We start from the raw sequence: 21569 nt of genomic DNA, 5'->3' as shown, positions 1-21569 counted from the left end.
CATTTAAAAATGGGGGTGCGTCGATATGTTGATTTTCCCAGCTATCACGTCGTCTAATGTCGCTCATGACGTCATCTGTCCTTGACAGTGAAATCCTCATATCTTAGAAAAATTTACAGTACGATTTTTCAGTTTATTAATGTCTCATTTTAGTCTGTAGAACCATATCTAGATCTGACCATGTAGTGAACTTAACTGCGCACTTTTTGGTACGATTAAGTCAAATGATGGTCCGGTTTGTCCCTTAACAATGGCGCAGTGTCCTGCGATGTCCCGCCTGAAGCTATGTCTTAAGATGAATCCATTGTTGAGTACTTAACATTAAAGCAGACCAGAACAACCGGTGCGATTGAGTCGCTAAAGAAGATCTCACAATAATGTCAATAACAAAGAAATGAACAGAGCTGCATTCGTCAAGATCCATATAATACAGTATCGTTTGACAATCAAAAATTCATATTTACATGGCTCTCATTCTGGTAGAATATTTCTTTTTTTTTTCAAGAATAAGTCTTTATACAGAGATAATATAGTTACTACAGTTACCCGTATTGAAGAAAACCATCACGCAAAACATGTAACGTTATCAAATGAGTTCAAGAAATTCCTCCAAACTTTTCATAGTGTCTTCAACTAATTTTTCTATTGCTCTCACTTCTGTTATTTCAAGACCTACTCTTTTGAGTAAAATGTTGGAAAACATGTCCTCATCTTGGAAAGGGGATAGTCTTTTGACCCTGTCTCTTATGTCTGTGAAGAAAACTCCAATCTTTTCTCGAAATTGTTCGTCGTCTTGGGCGTTACGTAATGCCTCCCTTATTGCCGTGGTGTTGAAGCCGGCTCTGTACCCAAACGGCGTCACGTCTTCTATTCTCATACGCAGAGGCGCCCCAAGTCCGCCAGTTTTGAGGTTTATGAGTTTTAGATGTGTCGCTTCGGCGAGAACCTTGTGCCTTTGTCCCATACACATAGACATCTGAACGCACCGAATGTCTGTTTCTGACGCCGTGTACCGAAGAGGCGTTGTGTACGGGATTGTTGTCCATTTGGGATGGTCAGTGTCCCATTGTGGAAGTCTATAAGAATCGCGATGGTTTTCTGTCAATGGGTTGATCTTTGTGTATATCTCCATTCCATCGGGTATGAAGGGGAAAAAGCAAAACTTTGTCCTGACGCCTGTTAAAATTGTGACCTTGTCTGAGGGTAGATCTTCTGTTCTGAGTTTTAATGAAATTTTAAGGGAGCTGTTTGTCGGAGAGAACCACTCCTGGTAAGGCGCAGTCTTGCTGCGAAAGTAGAAGTCGATGCTGCTCTTCTCTTTACACATGTCCTCGTCTCGCGGTGTCTGGTACGACTCCAACTGAATCAACTTGGCGCCAAGCTGGTTGGAACTTAACACCATCCTACAAGTGCCCTCTAGCAGTTGATACCCTTCATTGCAGGATCCACAGGTGGCGAAGTTCTGGGCGGGGTTGCAGGTCCGACATCTTCCCGCCCTTCCGACGACACACGGAAGAACACTGCCGCAGATGTCGTCATCAACACACGCGCATGCGCGCCTCCGGTGGTCAAAAGTCCCCGGATGTCGTCCCCGGGAACAGTATAGTCGCGCCTGCGCGATAATCTGCCATTGACGCGGACTCCTGTAGACGAAAAAAAATCTAGCAATGAAATAATGGCACTTGATGAATATGTACAAAATACCACAACACAGAAGAAAATTTTACTTTTAAAATTCAAAATTTTGAGCAAGGAAAAAGCCGTTGTAAGGACACGCACCTTGGAGAAGGTTTGATTTGTAATTCCGGCTCCCAGGTACAATATACCACACGTCGTCTGATTTCAGTCATGACGTCATGTATTCTTGACAACAATTTCCTCATCTTGGCCACATGTACCCTGTATGATGACGTCACCATCCGAGACCGTCGCCATCTTTCTAAGATGGCGTCCAAGTCCAGAAATTGATCGATGGGAAGCCTTCGGACAAAACGCTGAAAACCATCTATGGGGGAAAATTGTAAAGAGGTTGTTTATAAGAGCACTGGTATTTAAGTCAAAAAGAAGCATGTCAGATAAATTGTCAGGTTTCTCTAACATTTTTTTCTGTGATGATGAAACATATTTATTCAAGGTTACAGAAAGTTGAAATGAACACTTTTCAGGCAACGTTGAGCATTTTATTATAATAAGATTTCCCGCTACTAATCTTCTTCTAATCTCACCTGTTTGCTCGAACCTCGAATCATCGGTTTCAAACTGCCTGCGCAAGTGCTCTAACTGGGACAGTAGCCTGTTGATGACGTCAGCTGAGCATGCGCAGTCTGGAGACGAGTCGTCACATTTACACCGACACTCCCCACCCTTACACGTCCACTCCCCTCTCCCGTCACAGTAGATGTAACTCAGAGCTGCCTTCGTGAAGGATTCCCGCAGATAGCGGGGTAGTAAGTCCTGTAGACCTATAAGGAAATACAATGCAGACATAGGAAGTTACCATAATGATTGCAGTAAAATTTGTTAGTATAGTAGACTATACAAGTCTGAAGAATATATATAGAAGAGTGATGATGACGGATAGGCACAGGTGGAATTTTTGATAAAAATAGATCCAATTTTCGTCTGTTGGATCAAACGTACACTCTTTCTATGAAGCTTTTTTGTCAAGGCATGATACCCATTTTGCAGGTAGTAGTAATATTTGGAACGAATAAAGATTCTTTTTTCCTTTCCTTCAGTCTAGTCATTTATATTTTCTTGTATTTGTATTGTTACATTTTGTTTTTAAGTGTGAAATAAACTGAACTGAACTGACTATGTTACACACCTCGCAGTTTGAGCCTTGCGTTTGTGTCAGAGAGGAGCACCGGATCCCGGGTGTCGTCCACGTGTCCACACGACATCGGCCCTGCGCTGGACGTGTGAACCTGAAATACAACGGCGTATAGAGGCATTGATATGTATGCTTTATTCATGAACGCACAAATTTACAACTGCAACTTAGACTGAAATTTCGCAAATTACCGTATTGTGCCCTAACTGACGTCTTCAACGCCTAATAAACGTAGATCGAGCTTAACGTATTTGTAGTGTAGTGCCTACAGTGAAAATATACCTCTGAGGCGTCGCTAAAGATCTCTTAAGAACATTTTCAACTCGAATCCAATACCGTTCAATCGCTCCATCCCTAAGGCGTTGCCAGAAAAGATCATGTTACATAGAATATTAGCTGTCTTTGAAAAAATATTATAGCAAGTGTTTTGTGTACCCGAAATGTGCCAGAACGCCTCTGCAGATCACGTAGTTCCTCCATAACTCCGTCTTTATCGGCGAAATAGGACCCAAGCAAGCTCCGGACTTCTCTCTGCACGGCCCAGTCCGTCTGGTTCATGTACACAGTCACCGTCTCCCCGCCGCCCAGCGCCCCGGACACCACGTAATGTGTCCCGTACGGCCGGATCACAGTCTCGATGAGCTGGGCACGAGACGGGCGCTCTCCCAGCGAGAGAACAGCGGCTATGAACCCCGGGTCTAAGTCGGCGATGGACTCCTCTTCTGGATTTCTGTGGGACGCCAAGTTGTGCACGATCCATTTTGTATATTGTCTGAAAAGTACGAGAAAAGAACGCTATGTTACTCAACCATGCTACTCTGACGAAAGACCATCTTACCAAAGTAACATATATTCATAGAAGAATACAACTATGACAAGCCCTACTGTGTAACTATCCTACCTGCTTGCTTTGACTCTGATGCTGAAACCCTGCAGTGCTTGTTCTCGATATCGGAGCAGTTCCGGTGAGTCCGCCAGGGGGCCACGATCGGGTTCTCCGCCTGCACCTGACGGTAACGTTCCGAGCGTCAGAGCGAAGATTCCCGCTAGGAGGCGCTGCAAGAACCGCCGCCCCATCTCAGGTGTAGTCCCGCGTCTTCATCATCATCGTTGTCGTCTAGCTTTCCCTTTGTCATTTGGGCCACTAAATAACATAGGTAAAACATGTGTGAGTGGCTTGATATGTACATGGGTTCATATCGATTGAACAAAGGTTGTCACCAGTGTCGCAAGCTTCGAATAGTTTAACAGTTAACTGCTTTGGGTAAACATTGTATTTCCACGGCAAAGTCAAGGTTGGTATTGACATAAACAACGCAAGGTCGTGGGAAACATCACAAGTCGTGACCATGAGTGTTTCTTACGGCTTTTTCTATTAGTGGAATAGTCATAAAGCTACGACCAATCGATGAAGTTGTGTAAAACATGGTCACGAAGCTTGTGCTCAGGTTTCACAACAAGAGTTGCTCCAGACAAGGCCAGCTGTACGCCTCATCTACCGTGTCAGTCAGTAACCACGACAAGCATGTCGGCAAATATGTTACTGCTTGTCGCCTGAGGCAATGTACGATAAAAATCGCCACATTCATGGGTTTGTGTTTGTTTACCTGAACACTGTCTACAGGCAAAGGTGAAGTTTATAACGTAACGCATGGCTTATTGAGTCTGTGAACCCTAACATATATCCACTTCCTTTGTCATACTCAGTAAAGGTGTTCTATCAGCATGCATAGCTTGGCGAACAGTTTCATATCAAGAGCGGCCAGTAGTCGTGAGTAGAGTTTCGTTCCAGTCTCTGTCACACATTCAGAACCTCCCCATGACCGCTCAGTTGACCACTCTCAAACCAAGTTCGGCAGTGGATTGGGCGTCAATCTCACATTCGCTCCTCTTTCTTTCTTCCTTTCTTTATTCTTTATTTCAGGTAAGAGAGTACCCATAAAAACAATACATCTTAAAATCCCATCTAAGTAGAATGTGACTTTTCTTTGATTTATATAAAATACATAGTCTGATGGTACACGATGCAGATAATCGACTTTTAAACATGGACTAGTAGGCAACTTCGCCGACCAACTCACTACCACACGATAAACTTGCTGACGACCTAGAGAATTGCGTAAATATAAAGCCTACAATTAAGGTACTTCGGGTTAGTGTCTTGGATCTGTCTGAGGATGATCAGGCGTAATGATGAAAGGTTGAAGGGACTCCATGTAAGGTATGGTCCTGGTGACAAGCGACTATCGGAAAGACAGCAGTTGCAGGACGCCGAAACCAAATATATCGGTGAAGAAAGAGGTGTTCTATCAATGTTGATGATTTATCTCAGACTCTCAGTAATAGCTAGAGTTCATAAAAAATTAAAACTCTTTGTCTGACACGACACATTAAACCGTTTGAGTGAATCTGATGAGCATTTTGATAAAGACTGATTGATGCCCCAGTCACCATTGAGATCTATATCTGTACGCCCAAGCCTTAAGTGGTTAGGGAAGGGCTGCTTTTTTGCATACAAAGTACAGGTTGTATTCACACAAATACTCTGACTGGCCACCAGCTATCTGCTCATTACTTCGCCCCAATAATCCTGACAGGTCCAGGCCGTGTTGTACCGCCACTATTTACCGTGTTCTGTCAATCCCATTGTAACATGTCTGGCTGTTCAATGCTCGGATGCCCCTGAATTTTCCCCAGTTCTTTTGGCAGGGGATCAAATTGGATTTGCCCGGTGTGTAGCTGTGAACACGGGCGGCGGGACCGTCCGAATGTTGACAATGGGCCCACCTGGCCGCAAGAACAAACACACTGGGCTCTTCAACCGCCACAATTCAAACACCGACCCCTGACCGGTTTTGACACCTCTATTTAAAGGGACCGCAATGGCGTAAGCTTAAGCACAGGTAATCCGCACTTACAGTGGAGTATACGTGCATCTATCCTGACTATTCTTAAATCCTTCCAATTCGTCTGCCAGACTGTCGCCAGATGCATGTATTATGTCAAGGCAAGGCTACGACTCAACGGTATTCAATACAGCGTGGATCAAGGAACAAACGGGGCAATGTCACGGAAGGAAACAAAACCTCAATGCCGTACACGATGCAAAGGATGGTCCGCATGCCTTAAATTTCTAACGCTGGATTCTAAGATAGATGTTTCTTTGTTCGTTTAAAGATTTCCGGATTTTCGACTGCGGCCGAAAAACTAGCCTGGTTGCAGATGACATCTGCGTTCCTTATGTTAGTCTGGTTTATTTGTAACGTACCGGCACTATGTACACAGTACAACAAGCATACACAGACCGGGGATATTGCTGTTGGCGCCTCCGGCCACTTGTAAGAACAAGACTACTATTAACTCCCGACCTGTAATTTATGAAGGGGCTATTCTCACTCCTTACCCTACAGGGCTAAGGTTGTTTAAATAGTTTAACTCCTCAGTCATGCCACACGCCGTATCTCAGTCTCCGAATTATCTGTATCTCCGGAAGCTCTGTATAACGAAGTCCATTAGAAACTGAGTTGGGAGGGTAGGCAATATTTGACTACGCTGATACGTACGTTTGTACTTTGCATTAAATCGATGAACGAGCTGCAATTTGTCGACGGAACTTGCTCCCTGGGTCAAGCGGCACCTCTTAAAGAGCGTTATTAAGTGCAACGCACGTTGGTTATACTATGGCCTTTATGAAAAGTACAGGACTGGAATGCTAGCGTCCCTGCATTCCTAGCTACTCCTATAGTTACGCATTTGTCCCAGTTTCTGAGAGGGGTTAATGTTCAACCTTATAAAGCTAAGTGTGTTGTGCAATAAAGATAAGGATGGAGACGAGAGTGTCAAAAGGTCACTAGGTCCGACCCTGGAGTGTGAATGGTCTCACCATTATTGTCACGCCGACATTCCAAATTACCGAGGCCTACGTGCAGAAAACGTTTCCTCTTCCCCCTCGTCATCTTTTACGAGTTTCCGGTGCCCTGTTCTGACGAATATTCCGGTTTGAAGGCATTTTTGGAGGCTAGGAAACCTTACAGATGTTTTTCTGAGGTGAAAACTTCGTGCAAAGATTCGCACCGGTGCGTTTTGATTAGCGTCTGGTGAAATTGTAGTCTGAAATCCCTGCACGGAATTTTGTCGGTAATGACACTATATTAGGAGGCAATGGAGTATGACAGTCGCCTTTCCTCCGGATCTTTCCGGTTCGAACCTAAAACTCTAATTGTGACCTAACTGTTCTGTCTTAACTTTACGTCTTTCACTGGTACAACAACTTTCTTGGTGCATTTACTAACAGGTGGTATGGTTTTCCCTGGTCATCTCGCTAGTATAATTACTACATATTCCAACAGAAACACCCACAATAACACGCGTCTGCTTGGAGAGTAGGTCAGGACCACGTTACACATTAGTTTGACTAACGGATGACAAGTCTCGGTGGTTGTTTTATAGGCTCAATCAACATTTGTTCTGGGTTACATGTGGGCTTATTCGTGTAAATAAACTAGCGAGCGCCATGCGTGCACACAACCGGCAACCTTCACCGCTAATAATACGTACGGCCCACCATTTTTTTCAGGGACGTTTGCCAGACAGGTTTTGTAAATCTGTTTAAACCTTTAAACGCAGCGCGGTGGCTCCTCGAGTCTTACCTGCCGGTAGAAAACAGCATCCGCCGCCGGCCCTGTCCTCCACAAGTGGCCTGTATTCTGCTGTTGTTCTCGGGATGAATGTCAAAGCTCTCCAGTGCAAACTTGGCACTCAAAACATCGCGTGCTTGTGTCGAGATTAGGAGCCGGGAAACTCCGGTGCTTGGCAGCCCTCGACGACCGAGGCGACAGGCGTGTTTGCCGAAACGCTATTGACTCACCTCTACTTGTGGCCGCGTGATATATGGGACTGCTGCTAGAGGGCTGTTCCAGCAAGCGGTAGCCCTCCCCATGGACGTGGACAAAGCGTACGGCGTCCACACTCGTGTTCCGTTTTTAGCTTGTCCGCCCTCCTATTCCTCTGTATTATGAGATAATGCAGGTAGTTAGATGCACTTAAGGAATTTTGTTGGCAAAACATTCTGCATTTGCTTGTAGATGTTGGCTTTTTTTTTTACTTAAAGTAGTCTGTCTTTTAAAAGTTTTCCATCCAAAAACAGGTGAGGGGAAAGAAAAAGATGTTTGAACCAATTTTTCACCAGTACTTGTCACTTCCATCTTTAACATTGACTAGAGGCTTGTACCCCCTCCCCATAGAAGTCTTAATGCTATACTGTAGGCCTCATATCAATATAATACAATCCGTGTAATGTCTAGATTTATAATGTAACATAGTTGATTTCATGACACATAGTGAAACTTAAAAAAGGGTATGGGCTCTAGCCTTCAAGACACAGTGACCAAGACATAATGGATCATCAACCTACTGTCCTTACGGCTAGCCTCCGTAGCAGGCTTATAGAACTGGGTGTTTGGTGGTCTTCGGCTGTTTTCTGATCAGCCCAGTTTAAAAAAAAAACGGGGATAATTCAATCACGCCGGCTATGCTGTCCATATGCAATAAGAAAATAGCACATAAAAGCTCCCAAAGACCATGAAGACCCCCAGTTTATGGCATGCTATGGAGGCTACCTTACGGCCTGCTTTAATCTTCTCCCATGAATACACACATACATCATCAGACATCGAGAAGGGAATGGGAACAAAAAATCTACCAGACATTTTCTACACAGAATAAAAGAGAAGGAACAGTTCTTCCCTAGCCATTAAAAAAAGAATGACCAGGATAACACCTCCCTCTGAAAATGTACAAGTACCCACAGTTGTACCATGGTACTATAATGGTAGTATGCATATTGGTAGTGATAGCCAAGGCACTATCAACAGTACAGTGCATAGCATTAAGTCCACTTTGTTGCCTTGGCTGTAAAACAAATAAGTGATGTATATTCATGATGCATGTCAAGATATGTAGTAGCAATTCTTTCTTGTATAGAGAATTTTCCTCCTATCTAAAGAAACAGTCACCAAATACAACAGATTAAACACCTCTCATTCAATTGTATAGAAAATTGATACATTGACTTAATAATTGACAGTGTAGGCTTAAATGATACTTTTTGAGTGTGCTTTGTACATTAAGAAGTATTCTCAATTGTAACATAAATAGCTAGTGTCTGGTAAGTGCGATTGGACTTGAAATGCAAGGATAGCTGTGACAGTAATTTGCCATTTACAATTACAGTAAAAAAGTGCTGTTGCAGCGCTATGCTGTCCATATGCAATAAGAAAATAGCACATAAAAGCTCCCAAAGACCATGAAGACCCCCAGTTTATGGCATGCTATGGAGGCTACCTTACGGCCTCCAAAATGCCATGGCACCCCTACCTTTATAAGCCATCTCCACGTGCCAAACTATATGTAACGTTACATGAACAATGTCCACACATAACATCAACTCTTCATTGGGTATCTGATTTCTGCTTTAATCTTCTCCCATGAATACACACATACATCATCAGACATCGAGAAGGGAATGGGAACAAAAAATCTACCAGACATTTTCTACACAGAATAAAAGAGAAGGAACAGTTCTTCCCTAGCCATTAAAAAAAGAATGACCAGGATAACACCTCCCTCTGAAAATGTACAAGTACCCACAGTTGTACCATGGTACTATAATTGCATACTATACAAAACTATGTACAATGTTGGGTCACATATTTTAGTACCTACGTCTGGCACTATATGAAGGAGCACTGAATGTGCCCCCTAGCAACTGCAATGGTATTGCAGTCAACAATGGTCACCTTGTCGGGATGTTCCACTTTATCAGGTAGGGGTGGGTGGATGGGTTTTATTGACGTCTTGCTTTTGCAGAGGTTGCATTTCCTAAACAAGTTGTTATAAAAACAGCAAGCACCCACCCCTTCTAGATTGGAACAGCCCTTTGTAAACTTCATAAACTTGTATTGATACCTTTTTAAAATATTTGCCTAAAGTTCTGATGTGTTTTCTTGAAATCACACCGTTTTGTGCCGGTTATTGCTCTGTTGAAGCTAAGCTACGAGACTGTACAATATTTCTGTGGCGGTGCTTCTTCTTTCCTCACATGATTCCACAAGTTTTAAGTACAATGTGTGTCAAGTACGATGGCACTGTCATTTAGTACATACCCGTCATACTACACAAGTCATATAGCAATGGCAAAAATCTGTATATGTAAACGTATCTGTCTGTGTATGTACCAAGTACATGAAGCTGTATACTGTGTACTTGCTGTATGTGATAAAGCAAGTCATTTCTGATGGGTTTGAAGCCGTGCATTCTTAAGAGTAGGAAAAATTCCCTTGTCTTCCTTAATAGTGGGAGGGGATCTGATAGTTTTTGCTTGTGTGGCTTGTTTTTGTCCTTTATAAAACAGTAAAGGTGCGATAAAAATCTGTCACACATTTGTGATAAGGTTAGGCATAGTATCGCTTTTAAACATTTGTCACAAATACTGTCAATTTTCCAACATGGTATTGCGAACTGCTATGCCACTGAACATCACATAATAGCACAATTCCTATGTACTTCACTGTCTTTGGGTCCGTACTTGCATAACAACACCTGCATGTAAAATTCAAAATGCTGTTCAACAGTTAGTGGATGGGTGGACAGAACAACAATGGTCCCTAACTGGTTTAGATATAGATGTTACATTACAAAAACTGTTCCCTATTCTGTTATAGCTAAAAACATCCTTTGTGAAGAATACTTTTTAATAGAATACATGTTCCCAACTCTTTGTAGGGGGTAGATCAGTTGATATTCTGGGGGAGGGTCAAACCCTGTTATAATAATCTTTATAAAACCCTACAACATACATGTCTTGCATATATTTGTTCCCTTACACGGTTGCTTTTGTAAAAGGTATCCTAAAATGATCCTCCCCCAAATATCAAGTGAACAATCCCTCAATATACCATTGCTTAGGCATCAGTGTTGCATAAATAAATCATTTGTAGATGGTTCCTGCTCCATTTTTAGCACAAGTTATTTATAAAGGTTGTTGTTAACATCACAGGCTTGCATATTGGTAGTGATAGCCAAGGCACTATCAACAGTACAGTGCATAGCATTAAGTCCACTTTGTTGCCTTGGCTGTAAAACAAATAGTGATGTATATTCATGATGCATGTAAAGATATGTAGTAGCAATTCTTTCTTGTATAGAGAATTTTCCTCCTATCTAAAGAAACAGTCACCAAATACAACAGATTAAACACCTCTCATTCATTTGTATAGAAAATTGATACATTGACTTAATAATTGACAGTGTAGGCTTAAATGATACTTTTTGAGTGTGCTTTGTACATTAAGAAGTATTCTCAATTGTAACATAAATAGCTAGTGTCTGGTAAGTGACATTGGACTTGAAATGCAAGGATAGCTGTGACAGTAATTTGCCATTTACAATTACAGTAAAAAAAGTGCTGTTGCAGCGATTCGGTAATTCTTGCACAGTCCAAAACTGGGTCAGATAACCAAAATTTTAATGCAAATCTCCAAATATGGGTTTATTCTTTACAACCATTGAAAATGTGGACAGATACTTTTTGAATATTTTCATCCTGGGTATTTTTTTAAAGGTTGTTTGGGTCACAATTTTTAGCATTTCCTGGCTTATTGTTCAGAGAAGTCAGTTATAGACAGGGTAACTGAATTATCATATGCATCCCCTGTTAAATAAGCACACTGATTCAGTTTTAATCTTTTCCATGGTATAAAATCAGCGTGTTCAATCATGCACTGGCCTGGGAGATGGCAAGTAAGCCGGCTTTCACATAATCACTGTACAGAACTGAGTCGTGCATGTTCCTGGTAATAATAATAAAGTGTGAGGATTCTCAACTAATAATTACACTGATAATATCTAAACCTTCAGTAGTCGTCACACCCATAACCACATCTCTCCAAGCTTATTTTCAGGCTGAAGAATAATATCAGTCATCAAGGATTGAGGAGAAACTATACATAGTATAATTCTGTAAGTTTATCTATGGTCCTTCCTTGTTAGCACCAGTCGGCCATGTACTCAAACTCTTTGAACATCTCCTGTTCCTCTCCGGAGATGTGTCGTGGTTCCCGCGGTGGCGTCAGGATCGGCTCTTCTGTCGTAAACTCCTCGTCAAAGTTGCTAACGTCTTCTGAATGTTTCTGGTGGGAGAAAGAGATAAAGCAACAGATAAAAATCTTGGCCAAAACAGCTAGGAATTCCGAGGGAAAACAGTACAGATAACAAAGAAAAGAAAGGTGTCTGACTTACAATTGTTGGCACAAATGGCGGTTTAACTCTTCTCATCAGCAGGTCATCCCAATTCACATTCTGCAGAAAAAAAACAGGAAGACACATTATTTCTGCTAATGACAACCATAAAGAAGAAACAAAAATGTCCAAATAAAAATCAGTGCAGAAAAACAAAAACATCAACATTTCTGCAAGCACCAGCAATCCAAAACAAACAAAAACAGTTAGAAAAGAACAACAATGATAAAGGAAAAACTACTCACTCTAAAGAAAGGTTGTTTCTTGACGTCTTCTGCATCTCTCTCGGTTGACCCCAGTCTTCTCTCTGGGTTTCTCCTCAGTAACTACAACAAATGAACAATAATTCTTTCAAATTATTATATCATTACTTACATGTAAATATTAACATTTATAAACACATTATGGACAAGTGGGCAACCAAACTGGACCAAGAGCAACACACATAGTCGAAAAGACCAAAGACAAAGGACTGTTGCCAAGTGGATACGTGTGAACAGTAACAATATACTAGTAGTAGTTAGTAGTTGACCTCTCAATGCAAACTCAACGCGTGATTGTTTCTGTTGCCAACTGTGCCATACAGTTTAAGTGCTGCAAACTTAAAGATGTATTTACAGTAAGTATTTTGTATCTTGGCTAGGCGCTAAGCACACTTAATGAATTTACTGTATGTACACTTAATGAGTTTACTGTAAGTGTTTTGACTTAGCGAGGCGCTACGCTCCCTGGACTCACCCGTCTCATGATGGCAATGGCCTCGGTAGACAGGAACCTGGGGTAACGCACGTCGTCATTCACGATACTGTCAAACACCTCCTCCTCATCATCACCAGGGAACGGGGACTGGAACAGCAAACAACAACAATAAACAAAAACACAACAGGCTTTCTCACTTGAATTACCATAATATTTGTGTCCTGTCTTCTTTAGTTGAAGTGCATGGAAACAACTTTTCACTTTCAAGACATCATGATATTTGACAGATTGCAGAGACTCCTTGCATTAGCCTTTTCTGTGCTATCTTAGTATTACTGTAAATCTTGAAATGTTTGTGGTGCTTTTAATTTGTTTGAAATCTTTTACAGCAAAATCATCACATTCTGACTATGTATTTTGTAATTAAACTGCACCACAGTGTTGTTTGAATTAACAGTAATTTAAGTAATCACACTGCCAGGTTGGTTCTACTCACCTCTCCTACCAACATCTCGAAGATGAGGACCCCGAGTCCCCACCAGTCCACCGCTCTCGTGTAGGAAGTTTCCGTCAGGACCTCCGGCGCCAGAAACTCGGGCGTCCCGCAGAATGTGCTGGTCCTGTCGCCGTATGCCATGCCTTCCTTACACAGCCCGAAGTCGGCAATCTTCAGGAAACCTTCCGAGTCCAGCAACAAGTTGTCCAGCTTCAAGTCTCTGCAATGGAAACAAGATGTAGCACTTATGCCTGGTGCCACCTAGCAGATCACAATTAAACTGCAGGCTGAATGCATTTCAGACAAATCAGTTTTGCATAGCAGGGCTCACCTGTATACTATGTTGTGTTCATGTAAGAACTGCAACCCCAGCACTACACAAGCTGCATAGAACCTGTAAAAGAAAACCTCAACCATGAGCTCTAAAACTGATCAACATATGTGCTTAACATGTAGAGAAGAATCAATCCAAATCTATTGAACATTCAATTTTTTGATAGGATTGTTAACTTACTACTGATCCAACACAACATAGGGAAAATATTAATGTTATGTGATTGTTAGCAATTTCTGAAAATGCCTTTCAATCTAGCTTGAAGTTCTAACATTAACCCTTGTCCTGCTAGCACATTTTACACAAAATTTTCAAATAATTTGAAGTCCTAATCAGGTCACAGACCCTTGACATTTTTTGCCCTGCGGTGGAGTAGTTACTTCTGCATTTGTTGCATTTTGCTGCAGTGTGGTACGTTGCATAAGACACACCCCCAAATCATACATATACAAGGCACTATATGCACCTTATGTGCAACCCATATATACATTGTACATGTCTATGGGCCCCGCAGGACAAGGGAACCTATAATACTAATTCTAACAGTCTGATAAAAATTCTGTCTGCCATTGTCAGAACTTGTGGCGTGACTTACACAGTCCTGGGCTCAGAGAAGACATCCGAGTGGATGTGCATCATCAGGTCCCCTCCGCTGGCGTACTCCATTACGAAACACACGTGGCCCTTCGTCTGGTAACACGCAAACAGGTTCACCAGGAACGGGTGCCGCATGGAGTTAGCCGCCTCGAAAATACGCTTCTCACACATCAAACTGTGGGGGAAAAACAGGAACAAGAAGTTAATATCTAGGATATTAAGGAGTGTGGTCTGTCCAGTACAGACCCACAGGACAGAGCCAGCTGGAGGCGTGGTGTCCAGAACAGCCGACTGCTGCCCACCCCTGGGACAGGGAAACCGACAGCAGAATAATCTAAACCAGGATAGTGAGTGAGTGAGTGATACTATACATGTATGATACATGCATTTTTCACTATTTCAAAGGTTTTGTCTCAAGCTACAGCACTAAATTGAACTTCAGAATTTAAGATTATTTAAAAGCCTAAGGCAGTACTTGAACACAATGTAAAAATCTACAATGTAACACACCTAGGAATAAACAAACTGAATCTTTATTTGTTTGCAGATTCATATACACGTGTGTTATTACGACTTGACCAATGTATATCCAATAGAAAAACCGTGCTACATATTTCCTACATGTGACTGTAAGGCTATCTCTTGTTAATCCTTCTTTCTGTTTACATTTCTACTTAAAACTTCTCTTCATTTTCATTTTCTGAAACCTTTCTAAGACCTAGCCAAAATCACAACCACACTCCATAACAGACACTGCAATGTACATTCTAATCACCTATGCAGTAACTCATGTGGGAGTGGCATTATAATGTAACCATCTGGTAGGAGAAAAACATTACGTCAGACAATTGGATACAGCAGACAAATTACACCTGATACATGGGCAAAATGGATATTGACAAATTTCTCCAACATCCTTCTCCTGTACGTCCAATTTACAGAAAAAATTGATAATATTGCACATGGATCTCACCTTTCGACCTCGTCCCTTGCCAGAATGTCGGCTTTTTTCAGAGCCTTGATGGCGAAGAGCTCCCCTGTGTTCTTGTACTCTGCCAGCAGGACCTTCCCAAAATGTCCCCTTCCTAGAACTGCTACTGGTCGGAAATTATCCATGGTCATGGTCGAAGATGTGCTGATGGGTGGAAAACATAAGTAATCTTAACCAAGACTCAGCACAAAAATAGTAAATTACTGTAACATCACACACATTAACATGGCAGCTATATCAAATGTTCTCAGTTGGCTCTCTGCATACCAAATATCCTTAAAACGTAAAACGGATGGGAAATTCTTCCATGTAGGATGACACACAGCCACACCTTAAAATACATGTATGCAACACCTGGTGGATAGAGACATCCCTGCTGTAGAGACAGACATACCAGTGGAATGTAAAACAAACTGTACAATCTTATATACCTCTTCCTGCCCTTTGCAGCACTATTTCTAGATGCTCCATATTGCAGAAAGGCCCCCATGATCGCTACTTCAAGAAGCTATGGCAGCTCGACAACCTTTTCCAAAAATCAAAAGTCTTCTCACACAAGACGGTAGCTGGATCTATAACCACAGGGCTCTGATTGCACGAGATTAATAATAAATGAATATCTAGAGGCCAGCAAACCAGGAGGAGCGCAGGCTCCTAATCCCTTATGCTGTCTTTAATATGAAATCATGGGGAAGCCCAGTACTTGGGGATTCCGATGTCACCAACCGTACCCCTCCTGAATACACTATTGGGAAAAATCAGGACAGATATTGATTGTAGCTTCAGCTTGGCCTTATTATCTATTCCAGACCATACCTTGTGTCAGGGGCCACCGTAATACAATAGAACCAATTTAGGCGGCATCAAACTTGAGTTAGGAAAGCAATTTGAAACGCTGCATGGTAAGGCGCAAGGAACTTACAGTTATTCCTGGAGTGAGTTTGCGCAACTAGATGGTAAGCAAACTTTCATTTCTGGTTAGCTCAAAATATATACAACCTGCTGGGTTGAAGTCAACAGGCGTGATCGATTAACTGTTATGCCTTATTGCTTTTATCGGCCACAGTTACACACAGTAAAGCGAGCTGTAAAACTGAAGCAATTAACATTGATTACCGGTAGTGCACGTCTTATACAATCTTTATATCTAAGTATTACAAATCAATCTTATTTGTAGGTTATGTTCTTGGACTTTTCTTTGTTTTGTCTTCTTCCCTTGTTTAATAGTCTTTCCTTCTCTAGTCTTTCACCACTGAGGAAGTAAGCAGTTTTTGAGGTGAAACAGTTTCTTGCTGGCAAAACAAGGCATAAAGTTGTAATCCATTTTCCAACCGTACTTTATCAATCTATGTTTGCATGAAAACTTGTCAGGGCTTGAAATATCACCTACATATGCCGGTTACTGCGGTTAGTATAAATAAAATTGGGGCTGTGCAGGTATTTCTGATGTCTACCTGCACCTAACCTGCACTGATCCATGTACGTTTATATGTACATGTAGGTGTGTGTGGATTTTTATATGCTGAACTGACTGTTACCAACCATTAAGTATAAAATCATTCAATAATGGCAATGATTTCTGAACAGTTTTGAGTATGATTCATACTTCCTAAATTTTGGAAGGCAAAATTTGTCTGGTGCAGGTGATTTTCAGTGTTACAGTGCAGGTATGCAGGAAAGTATTTCTCTCCCTGCTTGTAGAACTTTAATTACTACTTGAACTACTACTAGTAACTTATAATTGATGTTACCTTTGTGCGCAATTGTTGAATCATATTTATTATTAACTATAAATGTATAATCTTTTTTTTAGACTGATACCTCTGTAAATAGCCTCACAATTCAGCCCTCCACGGCTGCCAGGAGGCATGTATATCTTTTGCTAAGATCTAATAAACCAGTCTACTACTACTACTACATGTACTACTACATCTACTACTACTACTACTACTTCTACTAGAAGTGACATCTCACCCTGTGTACTCCTGCTGATGAGGTGGTACAGGCGGTGGTGACGTCAGCGCACCCGGTCTGATCCCCGGAGACTCCAGCGACGTGTCCGGTGACTGGTCCCCCACCAGGAAGTCAAACGCAGACAAGGCATCCTGGGTAATAACCGAAATAACTGTTAAAGACTTTACACTTTAACCACAATAATACACCACTGTCATACAGAGACATTAAATGGATTACTTTTTAACTTGAGCTTGATTAATATTGATAATAGAATGATACAACTGTCATTAACCCTTGAACCAGTCAGCTTGTTGAAGTCGAATTATTGCATGCTCCGGCCAATACTTTAACAAGCAAATAAATGCCTCATACAGTTCAACTATGAAGTGCAAAGTGAACTTTGTTATGTTTAAGAGTAGTTTGAATTGTTATGTGTTTTTGTTCCCCACTGTCCACCTACCAGGAAGTCAAAAGCAGACAAGGCATCCTGTTGTTAGCAGGTGAGGAGAGAGAAAAGGTCATCTACATGAGAGTGAAACACACAAACTATGAGACAGTTCACTACAAGTTACTATCAGCATGGGTTAGTCAATACTACTATAGTAATAGAAACACAACACTTACAATATAGAGCTGGGTTTAAGGACAACATAGTAGATTAATAAACAAATTCTGAAGACAATATTTGCTTTGTTCATCTATTCTGGCATTTAGCAAAAAGGTCCCTGGACAATAAAAAAGTTCTTAATTTCAGAAAGTTAAACAAAAAGAAATATAGAAAGTTAAACAATTTGTAGAAATGTGGGCATGCCAAGTATATGATTATTTCAGATTGGGAACAATAAAAATATGATAATTAGTTCCTGCCGTGTCCTGAAATACAGCTCCAAGAAGTTTAAAAAGTAGCACTAGTAGTCTATCTTGGTTACTAAGAGTTAGTAAATATACCAACCTTACAGACAGCACAAAGGAAACACATGAACACAACAATTATCACATGTATTTCTAAAATGAGTAGAGTTCTATATTAAGACTAATTTGACAGTTAAGATGATGTGAGCCATGACAGTTCATAATCAGATTGGTAAGAATAAAAGAAGAAATTGGATGGAACCGAGATTCAAATTTTGAGGAAATTACATAGGAGATAAAGGCAGAATAAGCATGTTTTGGGTTCCAACAGTGCAGGCACATGTGCAAAGTCAATGGTGAAGGCTCCTGTCTTCTAGTCTTGACCATACTTTATGCATATCCAGGTATTTTTTTTTTATGTCTTTGGTCTTCAACTTTGATATACTGTCCAAAATGCATCATCATGTCACAATGCATATGTGCAGTTGGAACACTGAATCAGCTTATTGTAATGAGAGAATTTGCTTTAAATCAACAGGAAGTTAGATAATACAGGTTGTTAGTAAACATACTTTTTTTTCACAAGTTTGGATGTCTTCATATGCTGCTTTTGATATGTTTTGTCTGTATACATTACATGTATTTGCTAATAATCTATACACCAGGCCCAAAACCTTGTGATAAAGGAATAATTCCCTTGTACCATTCCACCATATCAAAACTATAAAACTGACCCTTTTTTTGACACCCAATACCAATAATACATGATGTGAAAAGGATAAAAACACCATGTGCAAACCAGCCTTGTGACCCCCACCTGCTGAATGGAAGAGTCTACTGCTCTGCAATACTGCAGTACTCCACTACACTCGGACAGGCCTACTGCTCAACTAACAGAGGGGGGGTTAGGGATTACAATACACTAATGAACATAGGGATATAAGTGAAGATAGAAATCTTGAACGGAAAATTTCTACTATCTAACAGTTGTCAAAAGTAAAAAATATATGGGAGAGTGAATGAATACTTAATGTGCATTTGGGTAGGGTGAATGAAATTTAAGAAGAAATGTGGTTCTTGCGAGCTAGGGGGGGTGTTTGGGAAAAGTGGAGTTTTGTACTGCAGCATACCAGAGCAGTTATCTCAGATGACGGGTTTCATTACCATTACGCTGTCGTAAAAACCGGGAGAGTTAACGCTCTCACTAACTTGGACTTCGTGTTCTGCTACCGAGTTCTTCTTGGTGTCGGAGTTGTCCTGGAGGGATTCGCCACGCGGCGGTTTCTCGGGCGGCTCCTGCTCGAACTGTAACCTGTGGGCCGCCGTCCGCTCGTGTGGCGTGCTGGGCTTCACGGGCGTGGCACCACCACTCCCGACCTACAGGTGGCATGATGGGAAGGTTACCTTGTACAACTGGCGTACGTCAAAGTGTTTTGTGATGTTCATGGAGTAAAATTTAGCTAGCCTGGGTGCCATCTGATTTGTAACTGTAACCCTCAAAATTTTTTTACAAATCGGATGGCACCCAGGCTAAAATTTAGCCTGTTATCCATCCAATTCTAGCTATAACTTGCTCCTTGTACTGATCACTAGTAAATAGTATGGCATGTGCACCTGTCATCAATTAAATGGTCGGTCTTTATGTCATTGATCATTTTAGGTAGGATAAGCTTCTTGAAGCAGAGTAACTGTTATCAAACTTTTGAATGCCTGTTTCAACCCTGTTGCCATGCCATTACGGAGAGCCAATCAGAGCTCTTGAAAATAAATTATGCAAATATCTAAATGCCAATCAATCAATGGGTGACAGAATATTTGGCAGGGAAGTGACCAGGGAAGCATACTGGGGTTAGAATAGGATACTAGTAGATTTCAGGCTAGTAGTTACTATGGATGCCTCCGATACCACCAAGCACAACTTGTTAAAATTTTTCTGTGATACTTGCAAAAAGCCAGCAATTCACACTTCAATAAAACAACAAACATCTAAACACGCGTAACTTTAACTGTGCAACTAATGCTACCCACAAGCACAAATTAGCAGTTAAGTTTCAAAGCAAATTTTTACACATTATCTCATTTAAGAGCACATGAAAACACTGCATACACATTGCACTTTCATGTTATTTTGCATTCCAGTCTACACACAATACATATACAAAGAAGCCTAAACACCTACCTTGCCATTGCCCACATGCTGTGTTGCCCATGCCTTCTACATGTACACTAAAAACTGACCATCACCAAACAAGAACAGACATGATCGTCTCACATCACAGCTCCTGTTACAGGAGTACAAAGCAGTACCACATGCAACACTCAAGAGCAACAGAGCTGTTGTTGGGATCCAACTTTAAAGCATATTGGCTTTTAATGCAAAAAAGAAGCATATAGCAAGAAAAAGTTTCTCTTGACAAAAAAGAAGTGCGACAGAATCAGCTGTAACTACAAAGAACGAGAGTTAAAGTGAGATCTAGATCAGCAAGCCTGACACAACAGAAAACCGTGATGTGAGACACAACCTTGTCGTTGTTAGTTCCAACAGTACAATGTGTTGGACACTAAAATGTCTAACATTGTGTTACATAAATGTTTGCAGAGGTGTCAAGACTTTTGACTTTTCTTTCCTTGACTTTTCTTTACTTCAGGACTGGTGCTGCTTCCACAAATCTTAACACAAAACGTTGTGAAGCTCAATATATTTCTTCAAGACCTGTGGCATATTATGATTTCTAAACAGCAAAAGATATAAGATTTCTCTTCTAACATACAAGTATAGTACATGTTCTTTTACAATTTATCAAAAACAAAATTTTCTACAACCTACTTCACCTGCATTTTCTTGTTGATTCTCTTATACTACCTTAAAGATATCCTTATTTCCCAAGGCCTAAAAAACTGAGCAAAACTAGGTCCTTCCCAAATCTAGCAGCACCAGTGTTGTATGTTTTGGCAGACATGGACAACACAAACATTATGCAGGAGAAGGCAAGACTACCTCACTAATGGGACTGAAGGTGGAGGGACTAGTGCCACATGCCTGGGGGAGCGCTCTCTTCATCAGCCGGCCCCACGTCGCCACGTTGATGTTCATCTGGCCGGGCCTCAGGAAGTTCTTTCCTGTGGGGGTTAGATCACGTTCAACACATGTACAACCACAACATTGCTTGGTCGGAGTCGTCAACAACATGGATGCTGTGGCATACATTCTGCTGAGTTCCTTCATTTTGAATGGCTTGTGTAGACTAGCTTTGCTCAAACTGTTATTCCAAGAAGTCGTTGTTGCTTATATACTGGATGGAGGTATGTGCACTGCCACATGTACCTTTGACGCAACAGACCAGGTCAGTGCACCCTACTCTAGAGTAGATGGACCTGGGGTAGCCTATATGTACCATGTATAGGACAGAAAGCGTATGAATGGCATGTTCCACTGGATTTGGCACAGGTTCAAGGTTTCATGTAACAGTTGCCACATTTGGACAACATGTTATTCTGGGCTATACCATTCAAA

The 21569-nt window shown here is 41.3% G+C and overlaps 2 protein-coding genes across 4 annotated transcripts in view; both read right to left on the bottom strand.

Annotated features, from left to right (window-relative positions):
• Nucleotides 1–126: 126 nt before the first annotated feature.
• On the bottom strand, nt 127–7713 carry LOC109482674 (BMP/retinoic acid-inducible neural-specific protein 1-like). The gene is made up of 7 exons (XM_019785498.1): nt 7483–7713; nt 3735–3977; nt 3269–3605; nt 2828–2927; nt 2226–2462; nt 1780–2005; nt 127–1643 (listed from the first exon to the last, which is right to left on the bottom strand). Exons 2-7 carry the CDS (start codon nt 3908–3910, stop codon nt 587–589), a joined length of 2133 nt encoding a protein of 710 aa, XP_019641057.1. The 5' UTR covers nt 3911–3977; nt 7483–7713; the 3' UTR covers nt 127–586.
• Nucleotides 7714–9283: 1570 nt separating this feature from the next.
• Nucleotides 9284–21569, bottom strand: part of LOC109482554 (serine/threonine-protein kinase N2-like) — a 38802-nt gene continuing 26516 nt past the window's right edge. The window contains exons 13-23 of one of the 3 annotated variants that reach the window (XM_019785306.1): nt 21054–21175; nt 19220–19432; nt 17222–17352; nt 15230–15391; nt 14255–14431; nt 13657–13719; nt 13326–13545; nt 12869–12976; nt 12376–12456; nt 12131–12190; nt 9284–12021 (exon numbers count right to left, since the gene is read on the bottom strand). In XM_019785306.1, the coding sequence (XP_019640865.1) occupies nt 11878–12021; nt 12131–12190; nt 12376–12456; nt 12869–12976; nt 13326–13545; nt 13657–13719; nt 14255–14431; nt 15230–15391; nt 17222–17352; nt 19220–19432; nt 21054–21175 (1481 nt within the window). In that variant the 3' untranslated portion in view covers nt 9284–11877. The remainder of the gene's footprint in view (nt 12022–12130; nt 12191–12375; nt 12457–12868; nt 12977–13325; nt 13546–13656; nt 13720–14254; nt 14432–15229; nt 15392–17221; nt 17353–19219; nt 19433–21053; nt 21176–21569) is intronic. The other 2 variants (XM_019785307.1, XM_019785308.1) reach the window with 2 other exon arrangements.

Source organism: Branchiostoma belcheri, unplaced genomic scaffold (assembly GCF_001625305.1).
Source record: "Branchiostoma belcheri isolate BF01 breed outbred unplaced genomic scaffold, Haploidv18h27 scaffold6, whole genome shotgun sequence".
Lineage (NCBI taxonomy): Eukaryota > Metazoa > Chordata > Leptocardii > Amphioxiformes > Branchiostomatidae > Branchiostoma > Branchiostoma belcheri.
This window is presented reverse-complemented; position numbering and strand designations above follow the sequence as displayed.

Bases quoted from the DNA above. Each gene is read 5' to 3' on its own strand.
- LOC109482674 (XM_019785498.1), bottom strand. From the start codon at position 3,910: ATGGGGCGGCGGTTCTTGCAGCGCCTCCTAGCGGGAATCTTCGCTCTG. The intron at 2,928-3,268 runs GTACACAAAACA...GTTGTATTTCAG, and splicing joins GGCGTTCTGGCACATTTCGG to GTTCACACGTCCAGCGCAGG. The intron at 2,463-2,827 runs GTGTGTAACATA...ATTTCCTTATAG, and splicing joins CGCAAGGCTCAAACTGCGAG to GTCTACAGGACTTACTACCC.